Below are 24,861 nucleotides of genomic sequence, written 5' to 3'. Positions count from 1 at the left end.
TGATATTTGGTTATTCAGGGTTTTAACCATGATATTTGGTTATTCAGGCTTTTAACCATGATATTTGGTTATTCAGGGTTTTAACCATGATATTTGGTTATTCAGGGTTTTAACCATGATATTTGGTTATTCAGGGTTTTAACCATGATATTTGGTTATTCAGGGTTTTAACCATGATATTTGGTTATTCAGGCTTTTAACCATGATATTTGGTTATTCAGGCTTTTAACCATGATATTTGGTTATTCAGGGTTTTAACCATGATATTTGGTTATTCAGGGTTTTAACCATGATATTTGGTTATTCAGGGTTTTAACCATGATATTTGGTTATTCAGGGTTTTAACCATGATATTTGGTTATTCAGGGTTTTAACCATGATATTTGGTTATTCAGGATTTTAACCATGATATTTGGTTATTCAGGGTTTTAACCATGATATTTGGTTATTCAGGGTTTTAACCATGATATTTGGTTATTCAGGGTTTTAACCATGATATTTGGTTATTCAGGGTTTTAACCATGATATTTGGTTATTCAGGGTTTTAACCATGATATTTGGTTATTCAGGGTTTTAACCATGATATTTGGTTATTCAGGGTTTTAACCATGATATTTGGTTATTCAGGGTTTTAACCATGATATTTGGTTATTCAGGGTTTTAACCATGATATTTGGTTATTCAGGGTTTTAACCATGATATTTGGTTATTCAGGGTTTTAACCATGATATTTGGTTATTCAGGCTTTTAACCATGATATTTGGTTATTCAGGGTTTTAACCATGATATTTGGTCATTCAGGGTTTTAACCATGATATTTGGTTATTCAGGGTTTTAACCATGATATTTGGTTATTCAGGGTTTTAACCATGATATTTGGTTATTCAGGGTTTTAACCATGATATTCAGGGTTTTAACCATGATATTTGGTTATTCAGGCTTTTAATCATGATATTTGGTTATTCAGGGTTTTAACCATGTTATTTGTGTTCACTGTTGCCTTTTTTTTTATCCATGATTTACTTGCTACTATAGACTGCCCCCATCCCTCTGCCCACCCCATCGCAACTATAGCCACCGATGGTACTGCAGGCGGTATTGCACCTGGCAATGCCAGCCTAGGTAATGGTAGGTTGACCAAAACCAGAAGCTACTTCCTGTCCTGCTATACTTCCTGGGTACTACTGCCTCATCCATTTTCCACCTCTTCCTGCCCTCAACATCCTCCTCCTCTCCTCCGACTGTCTTTTCCTCCTCGTCTCCTCCCTCATAAAGGATAAGCAAAGTCATTGGTTTGAGTTATTACTAGTTTCCTGTCACTGATGTCTGAAGTAGATGAATCTACCCAAGTCCTAAATAGCACCCCCCCCCCTACAGTCCCTGGTCAAAAGTAGTTCACTATTTAGGGAATATGGTACCATTTTGTGACGCAGCCATTGTGTTGTGTATTGTCTTCTTCTCAGCTCTAGGACTATCTTTCCATGTCCTCTGGGAATGGATCTGATGTTATGGTAGAAATGAACTGAATAGAAAGAGCCGTTTACATTGACTGACTGAGAAAGACACAGTCTGGGTCTGTTATTGTACAGATGCAGGCGATGAGAATAGTTTCTGTCCGGTACACACTGTAAAGTGAGCATCATACTTTTTGAACAGGATCCAACTAAATTCCTAACAACTTGGAACTCTTTAAATGTTATATCTAAAAAAACGTTCCTCCATCCTCAAAGATACAGTGAACTGAATAGATGACCATTACCCAGTGTGCACCAGGCCGTGAATGTAGGCGAAGGGTTTCTGCCTGGCAAGTTACTGTACGTTTTCAACAGGGTTAATTTCTCCAAGTAGCCTACTTAAACTCTTTCATTTCTGTTTTAAAAACAAGTTATTCATACGAATGAATACATGAGCTTTCATCCCGTTGTTGGTAGGATGAACCTTGGAGTAAAAAACGCTCTGTGTATGATTATGTGGCTTTCAAGATCCTCCATCCTTAACCTTCTATCAGACCCCTGCTAGTCTCCTTCAGAAGCCCGGTTTTTATAAATATGTCTTTGTGGGAGGATTTCTTTCCTATAGTCTTTTTCTGTCCAGCGTTCAATTCCTTCACTTCAATTCCTTCACTTCACTTCAATTCCTCTCAATTCCTCTCTCTATCTCTGTCTGACCGTGCATGAGGATTCTGACCTCACTCTTACACTGCATGCTCTGTGTTGGTCCTCTGTGTGTGTGTGTGTGTGTGTGTGTGTGTGTGTGTGTGTGTGTGTGTGTGTGTGTGTGTGTGTGTGTGTGTGTGTGTGTGGTGTGTGTGTGTGTGTGTGGTGTGTGTGTGTGTCTATTTCCTCATTGTACAGTATCTTGTAACTCTGTGATTCTGTGTCTTGATACCTCATGAAATATCTGAATGGCTTTTCTTGTACTGTTGATGTGAGGAATTCCCTGTAGTCTGTATGTCAGTATGTCACTTGCTGTAGTCTGTGAGTATGTCACTTCCTGTAGTCTGTATGTCGCTTCCTGTAGTCTGTAAGTATGTCGCTTCCTGTAGTCTGTGAGTATGTCGCTTCCTGTAGTCTGTGAGTATGTCGCTTCCTGTAGTCTGTGAGTATGTCGCTTCCTGTAGTCTGTGAGTATGTCGCTTCCTGTAGTCTGTGAGTATGTCGCTTCCTGTAGTCTGTGAGTATGTCGCTTCCTGTAGTCTGTGAGTATGTCGCTCTTCAAAATGACCACACTGATCCATAGAGAGGAAATCTGAGCTGTGATAGCATCGGTCTTGTAGTTATTCAAGTACAGTTTAACATCAAGTGATTGACAAAACTTGATATCAAATAACAATATTTGCATCACGCTCAAATCACTTTTGAAGTCTATTGAAGTCAACTTACTGTTTTCACCCAACACCCCCATTGTCAGACAGATACAGAAATACAGTTACTTACGTCAGTTTGAACTGTGTTTTTTGTTTATACAGCGATTAGAAAATACCCTTTAGAGCAACGTTTTCAAATATATATATTTTATTATTTTCTCGTTCACCTAAGCAACCTTTCAAAACATGACACTTCCGAATTGACTGCATAGTCACATTATTTTCAAATCTAGTTGTATTATCAATTATTACATTTTTTTTACATTTTAGTCATTTAAGCAGACGCTCTTATCCAGAGCGACTGCATACATTTCATACATTATTATTATTATTTTTCCCGTACTGGTCCCCTGTGGGAATTGAACCCACAACCCTGGCATTGCAAACACCATGCTCTACCAACTGAGCCACACGGGACAATTATCTGTTTTTGATTGACATTATTTCTAATAGTTGTTGACTCGTTAGCAAGCCCAGGCATACACACACACACACAACAATTCAAATAGGAAAAATTAGCAGACGTCCAAATTACCATCCCTGAAGCAGAATCTACCTCATTAAAAAGTAGCTTTTCTGTCCTGTATGCGAACTCCTGACAATGCTCAATAAATATAAATGTTATTGTTTTCCTTTTTATGTCATTGTAATGTTTGTCCTGGTAATGATTGTTTGTTTATTGTCTGCTTTGGTTCTTATTGTTCTGTATCTCGTATGTCTTCATCGTAGGTAAAATACAGGATGGCAATATGGAGAACAACCAGACTAAAGGTAACCTATTTTCAACTTTCCCCCATGGTTGGGATGTGCTCTAACTAGGGTTGCAAAAATTCCGGTAACTTTCCCCCAAAAAATTCCCAGGTTTTCCAGGAATCCTGGTCGGAGGATTTTCAGATTTTCTGCTTATTCATTGATTTAAGGAATTTTCCGACCAGAATTTCTGGACAAACCTATTGATTTTGGGAAAGTTATCTGAATTTTTGCAAGCCTAGCTCGAACGTTCCTCTAACTTTGAGTCTCTAAGGTTCCTCTAATGTTGAATTAACATCCATTCAGCCTGATGTACGTCTTGTGTCTGCAGTGTTGTTGTCAGTCAGTCTGCAGCGATGTGGCTGTCTCAGCTCCAGGTGTCAAAGTCTCTCTCTCTCGCACTGTCTCTCTCTCTCTCTCTCTCTCTCGCTCTGTTGCTCTCTCTGTCTCGCTCTGTCTTTCTCTCTCTGTCTCGCTCTGTCTCTCTCTCTCTGTCTCGCTCTGTCTCTCTCTCTCTCTGTCTCGCTCTGTCTGTCTCTCTCTCGCTCTGTTTGTCTGTCTGTCTCTCTCTCTGTCTCTCTCTCTCTCTGTCTCTCTCTCTGTCTCTCTCTGTCTCTCTTTCTCTTTGTCTGTCTGTCTCTCTCACTCTGTCTCTCTCTCTCTCTCTCTATCTCTCTCTCTCTCTCTGTCTCTCTCTCTGTCTCGCTCTGTCTCTCTCTCTGTCTCGCTCTGTCTCTCTCTCTCTGTCTCGCTCTGTCTCTCTCTCTCTGTCTCGCTCTGTCTGTCTCTCTCTCGCTCTGTTTGTCTGTCTGTCTCACTCTCTGTCTCTCTCTCTCTGTCTCTCTCTCTCTCTCTCTCTGTCTCTCTCTCTCTCTGTCTCTCTCTCTCTCTTTGTCTGTCTGTCTCTCTCTCTGTCTCTCTCTCTCTGTCTCTCTCTCTCTCTCTCTGTCTCTCTCTCTCTCTCTCTCTGTCTCTCTCTCTCTCTTTGTCTGTCTGTCTCTCTCTCTGTCTCTCTCTCTCTGTCTCTCTCTCCTGTAAGTTAGGTTACCGCTGTGTATTGCTAAGAGGTTAGGTCACACAGGGCTGTGCAGTGTATTGTATATTGTTAATGGGTCAGGTCACACAGGGCTGTGCAGTGTATTGTGTATTGTTAATGGGTCAGGTGACAGGGCTGTACAGGGTTTTCCACTAGTGCTCAAAGTACTTTACATTGTACTGTGATAAGGTAACCAAGGGCAAATAATGAGTCTGTTATTATTATCCTGAAGAATACTGAATGTTGTCTACATGCAGACACAAATGTTAAGAATCATATTATTAATTGAAAGCAAAGGACACGTTGATTTAGCTTTTCCAGTATTAGTAGCCATATTATAAGTTCAACATTTGCAAAACAACCAGTTTTCATAACTTCATAACTCTGAATATTCTTATAATTTTTGTCAAAAAAATTTTGGCGCAAAAAGGTTAGCACCTACATTTTGCGACAGACACAGGGTTTCCGGATACTCCCGTAAAGCCCAGCTCATTGGCCATCTAGCTAGCTTTGTTTAGAGTTAGAGTCGATCAAGTGAAGACCGCCCGCGTCATCGGCGTGCCATGAAGGCATCGCTCTCTGACCAAATATGGTGTCCTATAGGATATACTACACCCCTAATAATGTAGTGAAGTCTGGTTACGTTCTAGGATCTCTGAGGAATACATACGAATGTGATATGACTGGTTGAAACAACGCTGAGGGTTAGATTTTCACAGATTCCTTCCTTTGCAAATTGAACGAGTGGAAATACAAAATCGATTGTGCACGCTATATGGACCTTTTTTAGGATATGAAAACGGATTTATCTAACAAAACAACACTTCATGTTATCTCTGGGACCCTTTGGATGATAAATCAGAGCAAGATTTCAGAATGTAAGTACACATTTCACCTTCAGAGATTAATTTATCAAACCTATCGCGGGGAAAAAACGGTTTTGTTGTTAGGAGCTCTCCTCAAACAATAGCATGGTATTATTTCACTGTAATAGCTACTGTAAATTGGACAGTGCAGTTATATTAACAAGAATTTTAGCATTCAGCCGATGTAAGACACTTATGTAGCGACATTTGTTGTTTCTCTAAAATCTGCGATTTTGACACAAGGCGCTGCATAATTTACAACTGTCCCGTTGACGGGACGCCGCTAACCCTGTTAGTCAATCCTGTCACAGTCAACCCTGTTACCGTCAACCCTGTTACAGTCAACCCTGTCACGGTCAACCCTGTTACAGTCAACCCTGTCACGGTCAACCCTGTTACGATCAACAATGTCACGGTCAACCCTGGAACAAACCATAAATGGCTGTAGGAAAGATGTCCATGGATGGACCAGCCTAAGTTGTGGTCATTTTGAAGAAAGAAGTTCAACAGCAAGTTGAAACTGAGTATAAAACATGGTCGTTGTAGATGTTGTTTGAAAGCCTAATGTAACAGTATAGCTTCCGTCCCTCTCCTCGCCCCAACCTGGGCTTGAACCAGGGACCCTCTGCACACATCAACAACTGACACCCCACGAAGCATCGTTACCCATCGTGCCACAAAAGCCGCGGCCCTTGCAACGCAAGGGGAAACCCTACTTCAAGTCTCAAGGCGAGTGACGTCACTGATTGAAACTCTATTAGCGCGTACCACCGCTAACTAGCTAGCCATTTCACATCGGTTACACTAACACAAAGAAATGGACAGCCCTTTCTAAGGTGTTGATTCATTCAAAACACCCATATGCATATTTAGAGCTGATGCATATTCATAGGCTTATGAGCCCAAGCCCCCCCCCCATGGCATTTTTAAAAGTTTTTTTTTAATGAATTCAAATTATGATTATGCCTTTATACAATACATAGTCTACTGCATATTACACATGACAGAAAAACATAAAACTGATTTTAAGATGTCTTTGGTACATAATTGGTCTAGCCTATACTCCAATATTAAACACATTCTAGTAACAGCCTTTGAGTGTGGACTGTATTATTATCCATGCTGGATGGACTGGTTACCTTCTGCTATGCTCCAAACGTTATATCCATTAGTCTGGGAGAGAACGTGTAGATCTAGGGGATGCTGTTGGGTCATTGGTTATGTTCATCAGCTTACAGTTAGTTTAAAAATTAGCGTGAATTTGTATTTTGATTAGTTTTTATATTTTCATAATGAATTGGGTGATAACTTTAGATACACAGAAGATCTCATGCGTTTCGATCTCTCCGCTCGTTCTTTTGTTCATTTCATCGTGAAGGGCAGACAGGCAGTCAACATTTTAATTAAAGATGTGTCGTTGCCGAAAACTATTTTAATAACGACGTCCCCGAACAGATTTCACTTGTTTTTCCAAATTAAGCACTGGGTATCTGCAGGAACAGGGTTGGAGAGACCATGGCATACAGAGTACTGGGTAGCTGCAGGAACAGGGTAGGAGAGACCATGGCATACAGAGTACTGGGTAGCTGCAGGAACAGGGTAGGAGAGACCATGGCATACAGAGTACTGGGTAGCAGTAGGAACAGGGTAGGAGAGCACATGGCATACAGAGTACTGGGTAGCTGAACAGGGTAGGAGAGCCCATGGCATACAGACTACTGGGTAGATGCAGGAACAGGGTAAGAGAGCCCATGGCATACAGAGTACTGGGTAGCTGCAGGAACAGGGTAGGAGAGCCCATGGCATACAGAGTACTGGGTAGCTGCAGGAACAGGGTAGGAGAGCCCATGGCATACAGAGTACTGGGTAGATGAACAGGGTAGGAGAGCCCATGGCATACAGAGTACTGGGTAGCTACAGGAACAGGGTAGGAGGGCCCATGGCATGCATAGTACTGGGTAGCTGCAGGAACAGGGTAGGAGATCCCATGGCATATAGAGTACTGGGTATCTGCAGGAACAGGGTTGGAGAGCCCATACAGAGTACTGGGTAGCTGCAGGAACAGGGTAGGAGGGCCCATGGCATACAGATTACTGGGTAGATAAACAGGGTAGGAGAGCCCATGGCATACAGAGTACTGGGTAGCTGCATGAACAGGGTAGAAGAGCCCATGGCATACAGAGTACTGGGTAGATACAGGAACAGGGTAGGAGAGCCCATGGCATACAGAGTACTGGGTAGATACAGGAACAGGGTAGGAAATCCCATGGCATACAGAGTACTGGGTAGCTGCAGGAACAGGGTAGGAGAGCCCATGGCATACAGAGTACTGGGTAGATGAACAGGGTAGGAGAGCCCATGGCATACAGAGTACTGGGTAGCTACAGGAACAGGGTAGGAGGGCCCATGGCATGCATAGTACTGGGTAGCTGCAGGAACAGGGTAGGAGATCCCATGGCATATAGAGTACTGGGTATCTGCAGGAACAGGGTTGGAGAGCCCATACAGAGTACTGGGTAGCTGCAGGAACAGGGTAGGAGGGCCCATGGCATACAGATTACTGGGTAGATATACAGGGTAGGAGAGCCCATGGCATACAGAGAACTGGGTAGCTGCATGAACAGGGTAGAAGAGCCCATGGCATACAGAGTACTGGGTAGATACAGGAACAGGGTAGGAAATCCCATGGCATACAGAGTACTGGGTAGCTGCAGGAACAGGGTAGGAGAGCCCATGGCATACAGAGTACTGGGTAGATGAACAGGGTAGGAGAGCCCATGGCATACAGAGTACTGGGTAGCTACAGGAACAGGGTAGGAGGGCCCATGGCATGCATAGTACTGGGTAGCTGCAGGAACAGGGTAGGAGATCCCATGGCATATAGAGTACTGGGTATCTGCAGGAACAGGGTTGGAGAGCCCATACAGAGTACTGGGTAGCTGCAGGAACAGGGTAGGAGGGCCCATGGCATACAGATTACTGGGTAGATAAACAGGGTAGGAGAGCCCATGGCATACAGAGTACTGGGTAGCTGCATGAACAGGGTAGAAGAGCCCATGGCATACAGAGTACTGGGTAGATACAGGAACAGGGTAGGAAATCCCATGGCATACAGAGTACTGGGTAGCTGCAGGAACAGGGTAGGAGAGCCCATGGCATACAGAGTACTGGGTAGATGCAGGAACAGGGTAGGAGAGCCCATGGCATACAGAGTACTGGGTAGGTGAAGGAGCAGGGTATGATATCCCATGGCATACAGAGTACTGGGTAGCTACAGGAACAGGGTAGGAGAGCCCATGGCATACAGAGAACTGGGTAGGTGCAGGAACAGGGTAGGAGAGCCAATGGCATACAGAGTGTGTGTGGAATATCACCTGTCATGCAGCGAGAGCATGGTCCTCAAACATTGGTTAATGCCTGGAGTGAAATATGTGTTTTTATATTTACTTCTCAGCTGCTCATATTAACCACAGATACGCTATAAAACCCAAGTAGCCTATCAGAAATCATTGTAAAACGGACTGGCGGGACAGGGCCCGGGATCCATTCGCTATTCGCGTGCATATGAACTGTCTTCATTCCCCTGCCCCTGTTTCCGACCACTTGATAATGGGCCATGTTAAATCGAAATGAATTTGACATATTAGTGAAGGTTTAATTGAGAATAGTCTGATGGGTGAACATATGATCACTTGATGAGAGAACAGCTGTGCAGCCTGAGGCGAGGAACTGAGAGTTTAGAGATTTGTTTTTGTTACTTTCGAAAACCTACAACCTATAGTCACATCGTGCTAGTGCCTATAGTAACATCAATAGCCCAAAATCACATCAATAATCTATCATATAGGACTACATCTATCACATAGGGCTAATCTATCATCTAGGAATAATCTATCATATAATCTATCATTTAGGACTAATCTATCATATAATCTATCATATAGGACTAATCTATCATATAATCTATCATATAGGACTAATCTATCATATAATCTATCATATAGGACTAATCTATATATAATCTATCATATAGGACTAATCTATATATAATCTATCATTTAGAACTAATCTATATATAATCTATCATATAGGACTAATCTATCATATAGGACTAATCTATATATAATCTATCATATAGGACTAATCTATGATATAGGACTAATCTATCATATAGGAATAATCTATCATATAATCTATCATATAGGACTAATCTATCATATAGGACTAATCTATCATATAATCTATCATATAGGACTAATCTATGATATAGGACTAATCTATCATATAGGAATAATCTATCATATAATCTATCATCTAGGACTAATCTATCATATAATCTATCATATAGGACTAATCTATCATATAATCTATCATATAGGACTAATCTATCATATAGGACTAATCTATCATATAATCTATCATATAGGACTAATCTATCATATAGGACTAATCTATCATATAATCTATCATATAGGACTAATCTATCATATAGGACTAATCTATCATATAGGACTAATCTATCATATAGGATCTATCATATAGGACTAATCTATCATATAATCTATCATATAGGACTAATCTATCATATAATCTATCATATAGGACTAATCTATCACATAGGGCTAATCTATCATCTAGGAATAATCTATCATATAATCTATCATATAGGACTAATCTATCATATAATTTATCATATAGGACTAATCTATCATCTAGGAATAATCTATCATATAATCTATCATATAATCTATCATATAGGACTAATCTATCATATAATTTATCATATAGGACTAATCTACCATATAGAACTAATCAATCACATAGGACTAATCTATCATATAGGACTAATCATTTACATTTTACATTTTAGTCATTTAGCAGATGCTCTTATCCAGAGCGACTTACAGTAGTGAATGCATACATTTCATACATTTTTTTTTTTTTTTCTGTGCTGGCCCCCCGTGGGAATCGAACCCACAACCCTGGTGTTGCAAACACCATGCTCTACCAACTGAGCTACAGGGAAGGCTAATCAATCACATAGGACTAATCTATCATATAATCTATCATATAGGACTAAATCTATCATGTAGGACTAAATCTATCATATAGGACTAATCTATCATAGAGGACTAATCTATCATATAATCTATCATATAGGACTAATCTATCATATAATCTATCATAGAGGACTAATCTATCATATAATCTATCATAGAGGACTAATCTATCATATAATCTATCATATAGGACTAATCTATCATAGAGGACTAATCTATCATATAATCTATCATATAGGACTAATCTATCATATAGGACTAATCTATCATAGAGGACTAATCTATCATATAATCTATCATATAGGACTAATCTATCATATAGGACTAATCTACCATAGAGGACTAATCTATCATATAATCTATCATATAGGACTAATCTATCATATAGGACTAATCTATCATAGAGGACTACTCTATCATATAATTTATCATATAGGACTAATCTATCATATAGGACTAAATCTATCATATAATCTATCATATAGGACTAATCTATCATATAGGACTAATCTATCATATAATCTATCATATAGGACTAATCTATCATATAGGACTAAATCTATCACATAATCTATCATATAGGACTAAATCTATCATGTAGGACTAAATCTATCATATAATCTATCATATAGGACTAAATCTATCATGTAGGACTAATCTAACATATAGGACTAATCTATCATATAATCTATCATATAGGACTAAATCTATCATGTAGGACTGAATCTATCATATAGGACTAAATCTATCATATAGGACTATTCAATCACAAAGGACTAATCTATCATATAGGACTAATCTATCATATAGGACTAATTCTATTGTATAGGACTAATCTATCATATAATCTATCATATAGGACTAATCTATCATATAGGACTAATCTAGTTTATAGGGCTAAATCTATCGTATAGGACTAAATCTATCATATAGGACTAAATCTATCATATCATCTATATAGGACTAAATCTGTCATATAGGACTAAATCTATCATATAGGACTAATCTAGTACAGGCAATTTTGACATGCCGTATATGCGCTTGTTGGAAAACTGACTTGTTGGAAAGGTGTTATCCTATGACGTTGCCAATTTTAAAATCACTGAGCTCTTCAGTAAGGCCATTCTACTGCCAATGTTTGTCTATGAAGATTGCATTGCTGTGTGTTTTTTTTGTCCATTTAGTGTATGTATATACTGTAAATACTGTATACATATATACTCATCTTACTATTGAGAGTTAGAATTGTAGAATACACAAGGTGTGAGTTCAACATTGGGTTCTTCATCAGAAGTTTCTCAATTGTTATGTCAGTCACTGACAGTCACTCGATTAGCCATGTCAGCCATGTCAGCCATGTCTAGCCATGTTAGCCATGTCAGCTATGTTAGCCATGTCAGCTATGTCAGCTATGTTAGCCATGTCAGCCATGTCAGCCATGTCAGCCATGTTAGCCATGTCAGCCATGTCAGCTATGTTAGCCATGTCAGCCATGTCAGCCATGTTAGCCATGTTAGCCATGTCAGCCATGTTAGCCATGTCAGCCATGTTAGCCATGTCAGCCATGTTAGCCATGTTAGCCATGTTAGCTATGTTAGCCATGTCAGCCATGTTAGCTATGTTAGCCATGTCAGCTATGTTAGCCATGTCAGCTATGTTAGCTATGTTAGCCATGTCAGCTATGTTAGCCATGTCAGCTATGTTAGCCATGTTAGCCATGTTAGCCATGTCAGCCATGTTAGCTATGTTAGCCATGTCAGCCATGTTAGCCATGTCAGCCATGTTAGCCATGTTAGCCATGTTAGCCATGTTAGCCATGTCAGCTATGTTAGCCATGTTAGCCATGTCAGCTATGTTAGCCATGTCAGCCATGTCAGCCATGTTAGCCATGTTAGCCATGTTAGCCATGTTAGCCATGTTAGCCATGTCAGCTATGTTAGCCATGTCAGCCATGTCAGCTATGTTAGCCATGTCAGCCATGTCAGCCATGTTAGCCATGTTAGCCATGTTAGCTATGTTAGCCATGTCAGCTATGTTAGCCATGTCAGCCATGTCAGCCATGTTAGCCATGTTAGCCATGTCAGCCATGTTAGCTATGTTAGCCATGTCAGCCATGTCAGCTATGTTAGCCATGTTAGCCATGTCAGCCATGTTAGCTATGTTAGCCATGTTAGCCATGTCAGCTATGTTAGCCATGTTAGCCATGTTAGCCATGTCAGCCATGTTAGCTATGTTAGCCATGTTAGCTATGTTAGCCATGTTAGCCATGTCAGCCATGTTAGCTATGTTAGCCATGTTAGCCATGTCAGCTAACATGTTTTAGATTGGTATGTTATTCTAGCAGCCAGTTATATGAACTGGTAGTAATCATGGCCAACTACCAACCGGGGGCCCTGACCTCCAGGGGGGGCCCCATTTATTTTGTTAGTCAGTCTCATTCAGATATCATATGAACATGGCATAAGTCATGGCAACATCTGTAGAATTGTAGGACATTAGCTTTAAACTGCACAAATTTCTCTCTTTAATCACAAAATGAAATAAATTAAATGTGTTATGAATTTGAAACATTTTCTCTCCGTCCCATGGCAAAATGTGTAGAAATGTGGAAGACTTCCTTTCAAACTGCAAAAAATATCTCTCTGCCCCATGTGTTAGAACATTTCAAAATGTTCACTTTGCCCCATGGCAAAATGTGTAGAACATGCAGAAAACTTGCTTTAAAACTGCAACATTTTGTCTATGCCACATGGCAAAAAGTGTAGGCAGGAATGTCAGGAAATTAACTTTAAAACTGACATGTTTCTCTCTGCCGTCAAGGGGGGGGACCACAAAAAAAACGAATTTTGCTTCGGCCCCGAAAAGACTAGGGAAGGCCCCGATCCCATATTAACCACTGTCTTTGTGTTCCTCTGGTTGTTTCAGTGAAGAAGCAGGACGGAGCGGCTGCCATGGAGATGCAGCCTCTGAAGAGCGCCGAGGGAGGGGAGACGGAGGAGAAGGAGAAGAAGAAAGCAAATGTCTCCAAAAAAGAGAAGTCTGTCCTCCAGGGGAAACTGACCAAGCTGGCTGTTCAGATCGGCAAAGCAGGTACGGCAGATCAATCAATATGATATAATGCATTATCAATAGTCTTTGAAATGTTGATGTGGAATCACAGAGATACATATTTAATGCATTGCTGCTGCTGTTGATTTGTGAAGTTGCATTTTTTTTTTACCTTTATTTATTTAACTAGGCACAAATTCTTAATTTCAATGACGGCCTGTCGGGGAACAGTGGGTTAACTGCCTTATTCAGGGGCAGAACGACAGATTTTTACCTTCTCAGCTCAGGGATCCGATCTAGCAACATTTCAGTTATTAGTCCAACGCTCTAACCACTAGGCTACCTGCCTCTCTAACCACTAGGCTACCTGCCTCTCTAACCACTAGGCTACCTGCCTCTCTAACCACTAGGCTACCTGCTCTAACCACTAGGCTACCTGCCTCTAACCACTAGGCTACCTGCTCTAACCACTAGGCTACCTGCCTCTCTAACCACTAGGCTACCTGCTCTAACCACTAGGCTACCTGCCTCTCTAACCACTAGGCTACCTGCTCTAACCACTAGGCTACCTGCCTCTCTAACCACTAGGCTACCTGCCTCTCTAACCACTAGGCTACCTGCTCTAACCACTAGGCTACCTGCCTCTCTAACCACTAGGCTACCTGCCTCTAACCACTAGGATACCTGCTCTAACCACTAGGCTACCTGCCTCTAACCACTAGGCTACCTGCTCTAACCACTAGGCTACCTGCCTCTCTAACCACTAGGCTACCTGCCTCTCTAACCACTAGGCTACCTGCCTCTAACCACTAGGCTACCTGCTCTAACCACTAGGCTACCTGCCTCTAACCACTAGGCTACCTGCCTCTCTAACCACTAGGCTACCTGCCTCTCTAACCACTAGGCTACCTGCTCTAACCACTAGGCTACCTGCGTCTCTTACCACTCGGCTACCTGCCTCTAACCACTAGGCTACCTGCTCTAACCACTAGGCTACCTGCCTCTAACCACTAGGCTACCTGGCGCTAACCACTAGGCTACCTGCCGCTCTAACCACTAGGCTACCTGCCTCTAACCACTAGGCTACTTGCCTCCTCTAACCACTAGGCTACTTGCCTCCTCTAACCACTAGGCTACCTGCCTCTAACCACTAGGCTACCTGCCTCTCTAACCACTAGGCTACCTGCCTCTAACCACTAGGCTACCTGCCTCTAACCACAAGGCTACCTGCCTCTAACCACTAGGCTACCTGCCTCTAACCACTAGGCTACCTGCCTCCTCTAACCACTTGGCTACTTGCCTCATCTATCCACTAGGCTACTTGCCTCTAACCACTAGGCTACCTGCCTCTAACCACTAGGCTACCTGCCTCTCTAACCACTAGGCTACCTGCCTCTAACCACTAGGCTACCTGCCTCTAACCACTAGGCTACCTGCCTCTCTAACCACTAGGCTACCTGCCTCTAACCACTAGGCTACCTGCCTCTAACCACTAGGCTACCTGCTCTAACCACTAGGCTACCTGCTCTAACCACTAGGCTACCTGCTCTAACCACTAGGCTACCTGCCTCTAACCAGTAGGCTTTCTGCCTCTAACCACTAGGCTACCTGCTCTAACCACTAGGCTACCTGCCTCTCTAACCACTAGGCTACCTGCTCTAACCACTAGGCTACCTGCCTCTCTAACCACTAGGCTACCTGCCTCTAACCACTAGGCTACCTGCCTCTAACCACTAGGCTACCTGCTCTAACCACTAGGCTACCTGCCTCTCTAACCACTAGGCTACCTGCCTCTCTAACCACTAGGCTACCTGCCTCTAACCACTAGGCTACCTGCTCTAACCACTAGGCTACCTGCTCTAACCACTAGGCTACCTGCCTCTAACCACTAGGCTACCTGCCTCTCTAACCACTAGGCTACCTGCCTCTCTAACCACTAGGCTACCTGCCTCTCTAACCACTAGGCTACCTGCCTCTAACCACTAGGCTACCTGCCTCTAACCACTAGGCTATCTGCCTCTAACCACTAGGCTACCTGCGTCTCTTACCACTAGGCTACCTGCCTCTAACCACTAGGCTACCTGCCTCTAACCACTAGGCTACCTGCCTCTCTAACCACTAGGCTACCTGCTCTAACCACTAGGCTACCTGCGTCTCTAACCACTAGGCTACCTGCTCTAACCACTAGGCTACCTGCCTCTAACCACTAGGCTACCTGCCGCTCTAACCACTAGGCTACCTGCCTCTAACCACTAGGCTACCTGCCTCTAACCACTAGGCTACTTGCCTCCTCTAACCACTTGGCTACTTGCCTCCTCTATCCACTAGGCTACTTGCCTCTATCCACTAGGCTACTTGCCTCTAACCACTAGGCTACCTGCCTCTCTAACCACTAGGCTACCTGCGTCTCTTACCACTAGGCTACCTGCCTCTAACCACTAGGCTACCTGCCTCTAACCACTAGGCTACCTGCCTCTCTAACCACTAGGCTACCTGCCTCTCTAACCACTAGGCTACCTGCGTCTCTAACCACTAAGCTACCTGCTCTAACCACTAGGCTACCTGCCTCTAACCACTAGGCTACCTGCCGCTCTAACCACTAGGCTACCTGCCTCTAACCACTAGGCTACCTGCCTCTAACCACTAGGCTACCTGCCTCTAACCACTAGGCTACTTGCCTCCTCTAACCACTTGGCTACTTGCCTCCTCTATCCACTAGGCTACTTGCCTCTATCCACTAGGCTACTTGCCTCTAACCACTAGGCTACCTGCCTCTCTAACCACTAGGCTACCTGCCTCTCTAACCACTAGGCTACCTGCCTCTCTAACCACTTGGCTACCTGCTCTAACCACTAGGCTACTTTCCTCCTCTAACCACTAGGCTACCTGCCTCTAACCACTAGGCTACCTGCCACTGTCCTTGTCATTCTCCAGCTCTGGTAATGTCAGCCATCACAGCACTGTACTGGAGTAGAGTAGAGCACAGTGGAGTAGAGCACAGTGGAGTAGAGCACAGTGGAGTAGAGCACAGTGGAGTAGAGTAGAGCGGAGTAGAGCGGAGTAGAGTAGAGCACAGTAGAGTAGAGCACAGTAGAGTAGAGCACAGTAGAGTAGAGTAGAGTAGAGTAGAGCACAGTAGAGTAGAGTAGAGCACAGTGGAGTAGAGTAGAGCACAGTGGAGTAGAGTAGAGCACAGTGGAGTAGAGCACAGTGGAGTAGAGCACAGTGGAGTAGAGTAGAGCACAGTGGAGTAGAGTAGAGCACAATGGAGTAGAGCACAGTGGAGTAGAGCACAGTGGAGTAGAGCACAGTGGAGTAGAGTACAGTAGAGTACAGTACAGTACAGTGGGGTAGACTACAGTAGAGTAGAGTAGAGTAGTGTAGAGTAGAGTAGAGTACAGTGTGGTAGAGTACAGTAGAGTAGACTACAGTACAGTAGAGTAGAGTAGAGTAGAGTACAGTGTGGTAGAGTAGAGTAGAGTACAGTAGAGTAGACTACAGTAGAGTAGAGTAGAGTACAGTGGGGTAGACTACAGTAGAGTAGACTTCAGTAGAGTAGAGTACAATAGCGTGGGGTAGAGTAGAGTAGACTACAGTAGAGTAGACTACAGTAGAGTAGACTACAGTAGAGTAGAGTACAGTAGAGTAGACTACAGTAGACTACAGTAGAGTAGAGTAGAGTAGAGTAGAACAGAAGAGTACAGTAGAATATAATAAAGTAGACTATAATAGAGTACAGTAGAATAGAGTACAGTAGAATAGAGTACAGTAGAATAGAGTACAGTAGAATATAATAAAGTAGAATATAATAGAACAGAATAGAATATATAGGAAGAGTACAGTAGAATAGAGTACAGTAGAATAGAGTACAGTAGAATATAATAAAGTAGAATATAATAGAGTAGAGTAGAATAGAGTACAGTAGAATATAATAAAGTAGAATATAATAGAGTAGAGTAGAATAGAGTACAGTAGAATATAATAAAGTAGAATGTAATAGAGTAGAGTAGAATGGAGTAGAACAGAGTAGAATATATAGGAAGAGTAGAGTTGAATAGAGTAGATTAACTTTCTCCTTGTCCTTGTCCATCCAGGTCTGGTGATGTCAGCCATCACAGTGATCATCCTAGTGCTGTACTTTGCTGTGGACAACTTCGTCCTGCAGAAGAGGCCGTGGCTGACGGAGTGCACCCCCATCTATGTCCAGTACTTTGTCAAGTTCTTCATCATCGGTGTCACCGTGCTGGTGGTGGCTGTACCCGAGGGGCTACCCCTGGCCGTTACCATCTCCCTGGCCTACTCTGTCAAGGTGACACATTTTCTGTCTTTTAGTCTTATATTTTATTTCTGACCAAGTTAGAAGTGTCAATCGTGAGAGTGATGAGAATGATCCCAGTAAACCTGGGAACATTCCCAGAACATTAGATTCCCATGAAGTTCTAGTAAGGGTTTTTAATCTAAACGTTAGGTTGATAACATCCAAAAAGGAATGTTTCTTGATAAAAAAAATCTATGTAATTTATCAAAAATGTTTTACATTAAATATCCTTGGAATGTTCTCCTGACATTCACTAAAATGTTGTGCACAACATATGTAACAACCGTCACAGAACAATACCAAAAGGTTATATGTTTATATTAAACATTTGCCCGATGTTGCAAGAACTTTCCTGTAATGCTTTTAATCTGTTCCTTAAAAGGTTCCCAGAATATTTCATTAGGTTGTGGGAATGTTGTGGGTACATCATAAAAGATATGTTCCCAAAATATCAAAACTGTCCAGTTGTGAGGATGATTCTACAGTGTTTCTTTTAGTGTGCAAAAAAAAATAAATAAACATTAATCTGATGTTACAAGAACGTTCCCAGAACACATTTTGTCTGTTCTTTAAATTTTCCCAGAATGTTTCAGTAAGTTGTGGGAACATTGTGGGGACATGTCAAGAGATATGTTCCCCAAAAAACTGAAACTGTCCACTTGTGTTGACATTCAGATAATGTTTGTACCTGGGTGCACAAAACATTCCTTTTGATGTTGCAAGAACGTTGACAAAACATCCATTTTTTTTTCATTAGATTGTGGTAACATTGTGGAGACATGACAAGAGATAGGTTCTCAAAACACAAAATATGCTCAGATGTGATGACATTCATACAATGTTTTTAAGTTAGGTAGCAGAGGACATTCCCTTAATGTTGTAAGAATTAAATAAATCCGTTTTTATGACGTTCACAGCATATTTGTTTTAGGTTTACATAATATTGTATTATTATTATTATGTTTTATTAACTTAATATTCCATTGATGTTAATGCACTATACATTTTGTCTTGTCTTGAACATCCTCAGAACATTTAGAAAATGTTATATTTAAGTTTGACATAAAAACCAAAACCAAAACATTCTCAGCATGCAATTTAAGCAGTTTGAAATACACCCCCATTACATTTCTATTCCGATTTAACGGTAATTCTCATATAGGGAAAAACATATAGAGACACATGGCATTTGAATTTCATTCATAGGACATTTGAGCAACGTTTAATTATACAAACACAACCATCTTTTTTTTTACACGCCATATGTTGACAATCTGAACATGTGGGGATTGAACCTGCGATGTTTTATCCTCTGCGCCACCAGGGAATCTCTCTTTCATCGTCTTCTTTCAGTATAAAGTATAGCCAGTATTCCTGTATCCAGTAATCAGGAATTCTACGCTTCCTTTTTAGCCAACTTACACATGACTAACCCAGGGATATACTGATAACTGGGTTATTCACCATCACTTCTGGGTCCATATTTACAAGATATCCAACACTATGAGTGCTGATCTAGGATCACTTTTGCTGTTCAGATCATGAAAAATAAGACAGAGGGGGATCATGTCAAGCATTTCAAAGTAGAAATTACACTACCGGTCAAAAGTGTTAGAACACCTACTCATTCCAGGGTTTTTCTTTATTTTTACTATTTTCTACAATGTGGAATAATAGTGAATTCATCACAACAATGAAATAACACATACGGAATCATGTAGTAACCGAAAAAAGGGTAAAACTAATCAAAACATATTTTATATAGCCACTCTTTGCATTGCTGACAGCAATGCAAAATCTTCGCATTCTCTCAACCAGCTTCACCTGGAATGCTTTTCCAACAGTCTTGAAGGAGTTTCCACATACGCTGAGCACTTGTTGACTGCTTTTCCTTCACTCTGTGTTCCGACTCATCACAAACCATCTCAATTTGGTTGAGGTCGGGTGATTGTGGAGGCCAGGTCATCTGATGCAGCACTCCATCACTCTACTTCTTGGTAAAATAGCCCTTACACAGCCTTGAGGTGTGTTGGGTCATTGTCCTGTTGAAAAACGAAATGATAGTCCCACTAAGCCCAAACCAGATGGGATGGCGTATCGCTGCAGAATGCTGTGGTAGCCATGCTGGTTAATTGTGCCTTGAATTCTAAATAAATCACAGACAGTGTCACCAGCAAAGCACCCCCACACCATCTCACCTCCTCCCCCATGCTTTATGGTGGGAACCACACATGCAGAGATCATCCATTCACCAACACCGCATCTCACAAAGACACGGTGGTTGGAAGCAAAAATCTCAAATGTGGACTCCAGACCAAAGGACAGATTTCCTCCGGTCTGATGTCTATTGCTCTTGTGTCTTGGCCTAACCAAATCTCTTCTTCTGATTGGTGTCCTTTAGTAGTGGTTTATTGCATTTATTTGGGCTGCAATTTCTGAGGCTGGTAACTCTAATGAACGTATCCTCTGTAGCAGAAGTAACTCTGGATATTCCATTCCTGTGGTGGTCCTCATGAGAGCCAGTTTCATCATAGCGCTTGATGGTTTTTGCAACTGCACTTGAGAAAACTTTCAAAGTTATTGAAATTTTCCATATTGACTGACCTTCATGTCTTAAAGTAATGATGTACCGTCATTTCTCTTTGCTTATTTGAGCTGTTCTTGCCATAATATGGACTAGGTCTTTTACCAAATAGAGCTGTCTTCTGTATTCCCCCCCTACTGCACCTTGTCACATCAAAACTGATTGGCTGAAATCCATTAAGAAGGAAAGAAATTCCACAAATTAACTTTTAAGAACGCACATCTGTTAATTGAAATACATTCCAGGTAACTACCTCAAGAAGCTGGTTGAGAGAATGCCAAGCGTGTGCAAAGCTGTCATCAAGGCAAAGGGTGGCTATTTGAAGAATATATAATATAGTTTGATTTGTTTAACACTTTTTTGGTTACTAGATGATTCCATATGTGCTACTTCACAGTTTTGATGTCTTCACTATTATTCTACAACGAAGAAAATAGTAAAAATAAAGAAAAACCCTTGAATGAGTAGGTGTTCTAAAACTGTTGACCGGTAGTGTATTTGGGTGTGTTTAAAAAAAAAGTTGTACAGTACATTTTTACACAATATTTTTTTTTTAACATTTAGTCTAAATTCTGCATTTCTAATTCGATTTTTACATCTGGACATCTTCTCTTTGAGTAGAGAGATTTTTATCTGAGCCTCAATTTTAATTTTATTTAATGAAACATGGTTATAGAATATGTGGAATTGAATCTGCAATCTTTGGACCTGCAGCCAGATAGTGTAACACTCGTCGTTGAAGGGGGACCAAAACGCAGCGGGTAAAGTGCTCATCCTCTTATTTATTAAAGAAAACACTTAATCAAAACAAACGACGAAAACAGTCCAGTAAGGTGCATAGACTATACCAGAAACAACCACCCACAAAACCCAGTGAAAACAAACACAACTAAATATGGCCTCCAATTAGAGACAACAACAAGACAGCTGCCTCTAATTGGAGGTCATTGACAAAACTCACATAGAACTAGAAAAGCTAGATAAACATAGAAATAAGAAAACTAGAACCTAAACCCACAATATCCAACCACACAAAACAAACACCCCCTGCCACGCCCTGACCAACTACAATGACAAATAACCCCTTTTACTGGCCAGGACGTGACAGATAGTTAACTCTGTGTTAGCAGTGCCTTTGTGTGTTTCTTTTTGGTCAATCAGGAAACTGAACGCAATTTTTCAGTTATTGAAATGTTCCCAACCTCTTCGTATTCTGCGAACATGCAACACTGTATTTTAGGATTGTCTTTCTTCATCACGTGTTGACAGTCTTATGACATGTGATTTTAGTTGGATAGAGCCTTTTAAATAACTTGTATTCTTGTGTATTCATATGCTTCTTAAATACAGACTCAAACTTAATACGATTTCTTTAAAAAAAAAATGTTTTAACCTTTTCTCAATTTCAAAATAACTATCCCCTGATGATGCAGAGGTTTAATGAGCTACGAAATAAAACATTGCAGGTTCAATCCCCACATGTGCAGATTGTTAACATATGAAGTGTAAAGAAAAATATATGGTTGTGTTTGTTTGATTAAATACTGTTCAAATGTCCTGTGAATGAAATGAACATGCCATGTAACTTTATGTCACCTACAATACCAGTATTCAAATGTGAACTGCTGTTAAATCTGAAGTGAAACATCATGGGAATGTTCTTTAAATGTTCTGAGAAACCTCAAAGACAAGGTAAAATGTATATTGTGTAAACATCAAAGGAATATTATGTTAAACCTAAAACAAATATGCTATAAACATCATTAAAACAGACATTTCATTCTTACAACATTAAGGGAATGCGCTGTGTTACCCAACTTAAACAATTTCCTCACAACTGAGCATATTTTGTGTTTTGGAAACCTATCTCTTGTAATGTACCCACACTTTTCCCCACAACCTAATTACATGTCCTGGGAACGTTTAAAGACCTCAGAAAGGATGTTCTGCCAAAACTCTTGCAACATCAAATTAATGTTTTTTTTGCACCTTGATACAAACATTATGTGAATGTCAGCAAAACTAGACCGTTTTAGTGTTTGTGGAAACACTAAATTTTCCCACAAACTAAATAAATGTTTTTTGAACTTTTGAAGAACAGTTCTTGTAACACCAGGTCAATGTTTGTTGCAACCTAATAGAAACATTGTAATAATCTGCACAAATGGACAGTTTTTGTGTTTTGAGAACATATCTCTTGTCATGCCCACACAATGTTCCCAACAACTTAATTAAACATTCTGGGAACCTTTAAAGAACAGACTATATGTGTTCTGAGAACGTTCTAGTAACATCAGATGAATGTTTTTGCGCCCTAAAAGAAACATTGTAAAATCATTCCTACAACTGGACAGATTTTGTGTTTTGGGAGCATAACTTTTGTGATGTACTCACAATGTTCCCACCAGACTGTTCCCACAATCTAATGAAACATTCTGGGAACCTTTAAAGAATTATTAAATCACAATTATTAAATGTGATTAAATGTGTTCTAGGAACCTTTCTTGAAACATCAGGAAAATGTTGTATACAAACATTCTATAATCATCACCACAAACTGGACAGTAATTGTGTTACGAGAACGACCTAATACATGTTCTGGGAACCTTCGGGGATGCTTCCTCATCAGTGCATTTGATTTAGCAATCCATTAATCTGTAGCTATGTATCCAAATATGTTACATAGTTCAACATATCGTTTTAGAATGTTCGCTGGGTTCTAGTTAGCAACTTTTCTGTTGAGGTTGTTGTGAAGTTATAGTTGATATTTCCTCAACAGAAAATGATGAAGGATAATAACCTGGTTCGCCATCTTGATGCATGTGAGACAATGGGGAACGCCACGGCCATCTGCTCCGACAAGACTGGCACTCTGACCACCAACCGCATGACGGCCGTAGCGTGCTACGTGGGAGACGTCCACTATAAGGAGATACCAGACCCCGGAGCTCTGACTGCCAAGTCTCTGGACATACTGGTCAATGCCATCTCCCTCAACAGCGCCTACACCACCAAGATACTGGTAAAATACTATATACACCACCAAGATACTGGTAAAATACTATATACACCACCAAGATATTGGTAAAATACTATATACACCACCAAGATACTGGTAAAATACTATATACACCACCAAGATACTGGTAAAATACTATATACACCACCAAGATACTGGTAAAATACTATATACATCACCAAGATACTGATAAAATACTATATACACTACCAAGATACTGGTAAAATACTATATACACCACCAAGATACTGGTAAGATACAACACACACACACTGCAGTAATACTACTATGATTCTGGTATGATACTATGAACTGCTCCAAGATACTGGTAAGAACCTTCCATGCTATATTACCAAGATACTGGTAAGAACCTTCCTTGCTATATTACCAAGATACTGGTAAGAACCTTCCACGCTATATTACCAAGATACTGGTAAGAACCTTCCACGCTATATTACCAAGATACTGGTAAGAACCTTCCACGCTATATTACCAAGATACTGGTAAGAACCTTCCAAGCTATATTACCAAGATACTGGTAAAATACTAAGAAACTAGTGCTACTTAATACACCCTGCTCCTATACCAAGTTACTGGTAATATCAGTGTTTTCCACTAGTGCCGCTGTCGGTGATACAGTTGATTACAGACTCATTTTCAGCCAACTACTTTTTTACATTAAAATATGGAGTATGCAGAAATTGCTCCACCATTTCATGGTTGCTACAATTATAATAGTTTTCCTAATTTCAGTTTACAGTATGTGTCAAAGCAAGTGTAGAGAATCATTGTACCATCTAAACTGTTTGGAAATATATTTTCCATAACAAAACATATTGTATTTTCTTCTGTTTGAAGCTGGTGGACAAAACCGAAAGTAAAAGACGCAAAAAACTAAACTTAAAAACGGGAAGCATAGAAGTAGCGCATAGAGAACATATCTACAGCGTTTTAGACTTGCTTTCAATGCGAATGACAGATCTATAACACACATTTCTACGTGAATTCAGTGGGTCACCCCAAAAAGTTACATATTGCGGCTTTAAATGAACTACACTACTTTTCAATTCCCTTACAGATAAAAGTCTGTCGAGCCCTCTCCCACTAGAATGAACGATACGTATCGTCTACCAATCTATTGATAGGACAGGCACCTGTCAGTCACAAAGCCAGACATGGCAGGGAAACACTGCTAGTCTCACGGTCTGCTCTTCTGGGGACAGTAAAAAATGTCGGGCCAGTGGATCTCGTCAGTAACTTTTCTGCGCGTTTTTTGCATTCCAGTACAACATCTACCTGCTGTGTCACAGTCTA

At 40.8% G+C, this 24,861-nt stretch overlaps 1 protein-coding gene across 14 annotated transcripts in view; it reads left to right on the top strand.

Moving 5' to 3' along the window:
• Positions 1-24,861, top strand: part of LOC106566233 (plasma membrane calcium-transporting ATPase 2) — a 222,253-nt gene that overhangs the window by 136,431 nt on the left and 60,961 nt on the right. For 8 of the 14 annotated variants that reach the window (XM_014134113.2, XM_014134110.2, XM_014134111.2 and 5 more), the window contains 5 exons: positions 1,036-1,128; positions 3,596-3,637; positions 13,504-13,668; positions 17,721-17,935; positions 23,308-23,550. In XM_014134113.2, coding sequence (XP_013989588.1) covers positions 1,036-1,128; positions 3,596-3,637; positions 13,504-13,668; positions 17,721-17,935; positions 23,308-23,550 — 758 coding nt within the window. The remainder of the gene's footprint in view (positions 1-1,035; positions 1,129-3,595; positions 3,638-13,503; positions 13,669-17,720; positions 17,936-23,307; positions 23,551-24,861) is intronic. The other 6 variants (XM_014134115.2, XM_045691982.1, XM_014134114.2 and 3 more) reach the window with 2 other exon arrangements.

Source organism: Salmo salar, chromosome ssa12 (assembly GCF_905237065.1).
Source record: "Salmo salar chromosome ssa12, Ssal_v3.1, whole genome shotgun sequence".
Lineage (NCBI taxonomy): Eukaryota > Metazoa > Chordata > Actinopteri > Salmoniformes > Salmonidae > Salmo > Salmo salar.
This window is presented reverse-complemented; position numbering and strand designations above follow the sequence as displayed.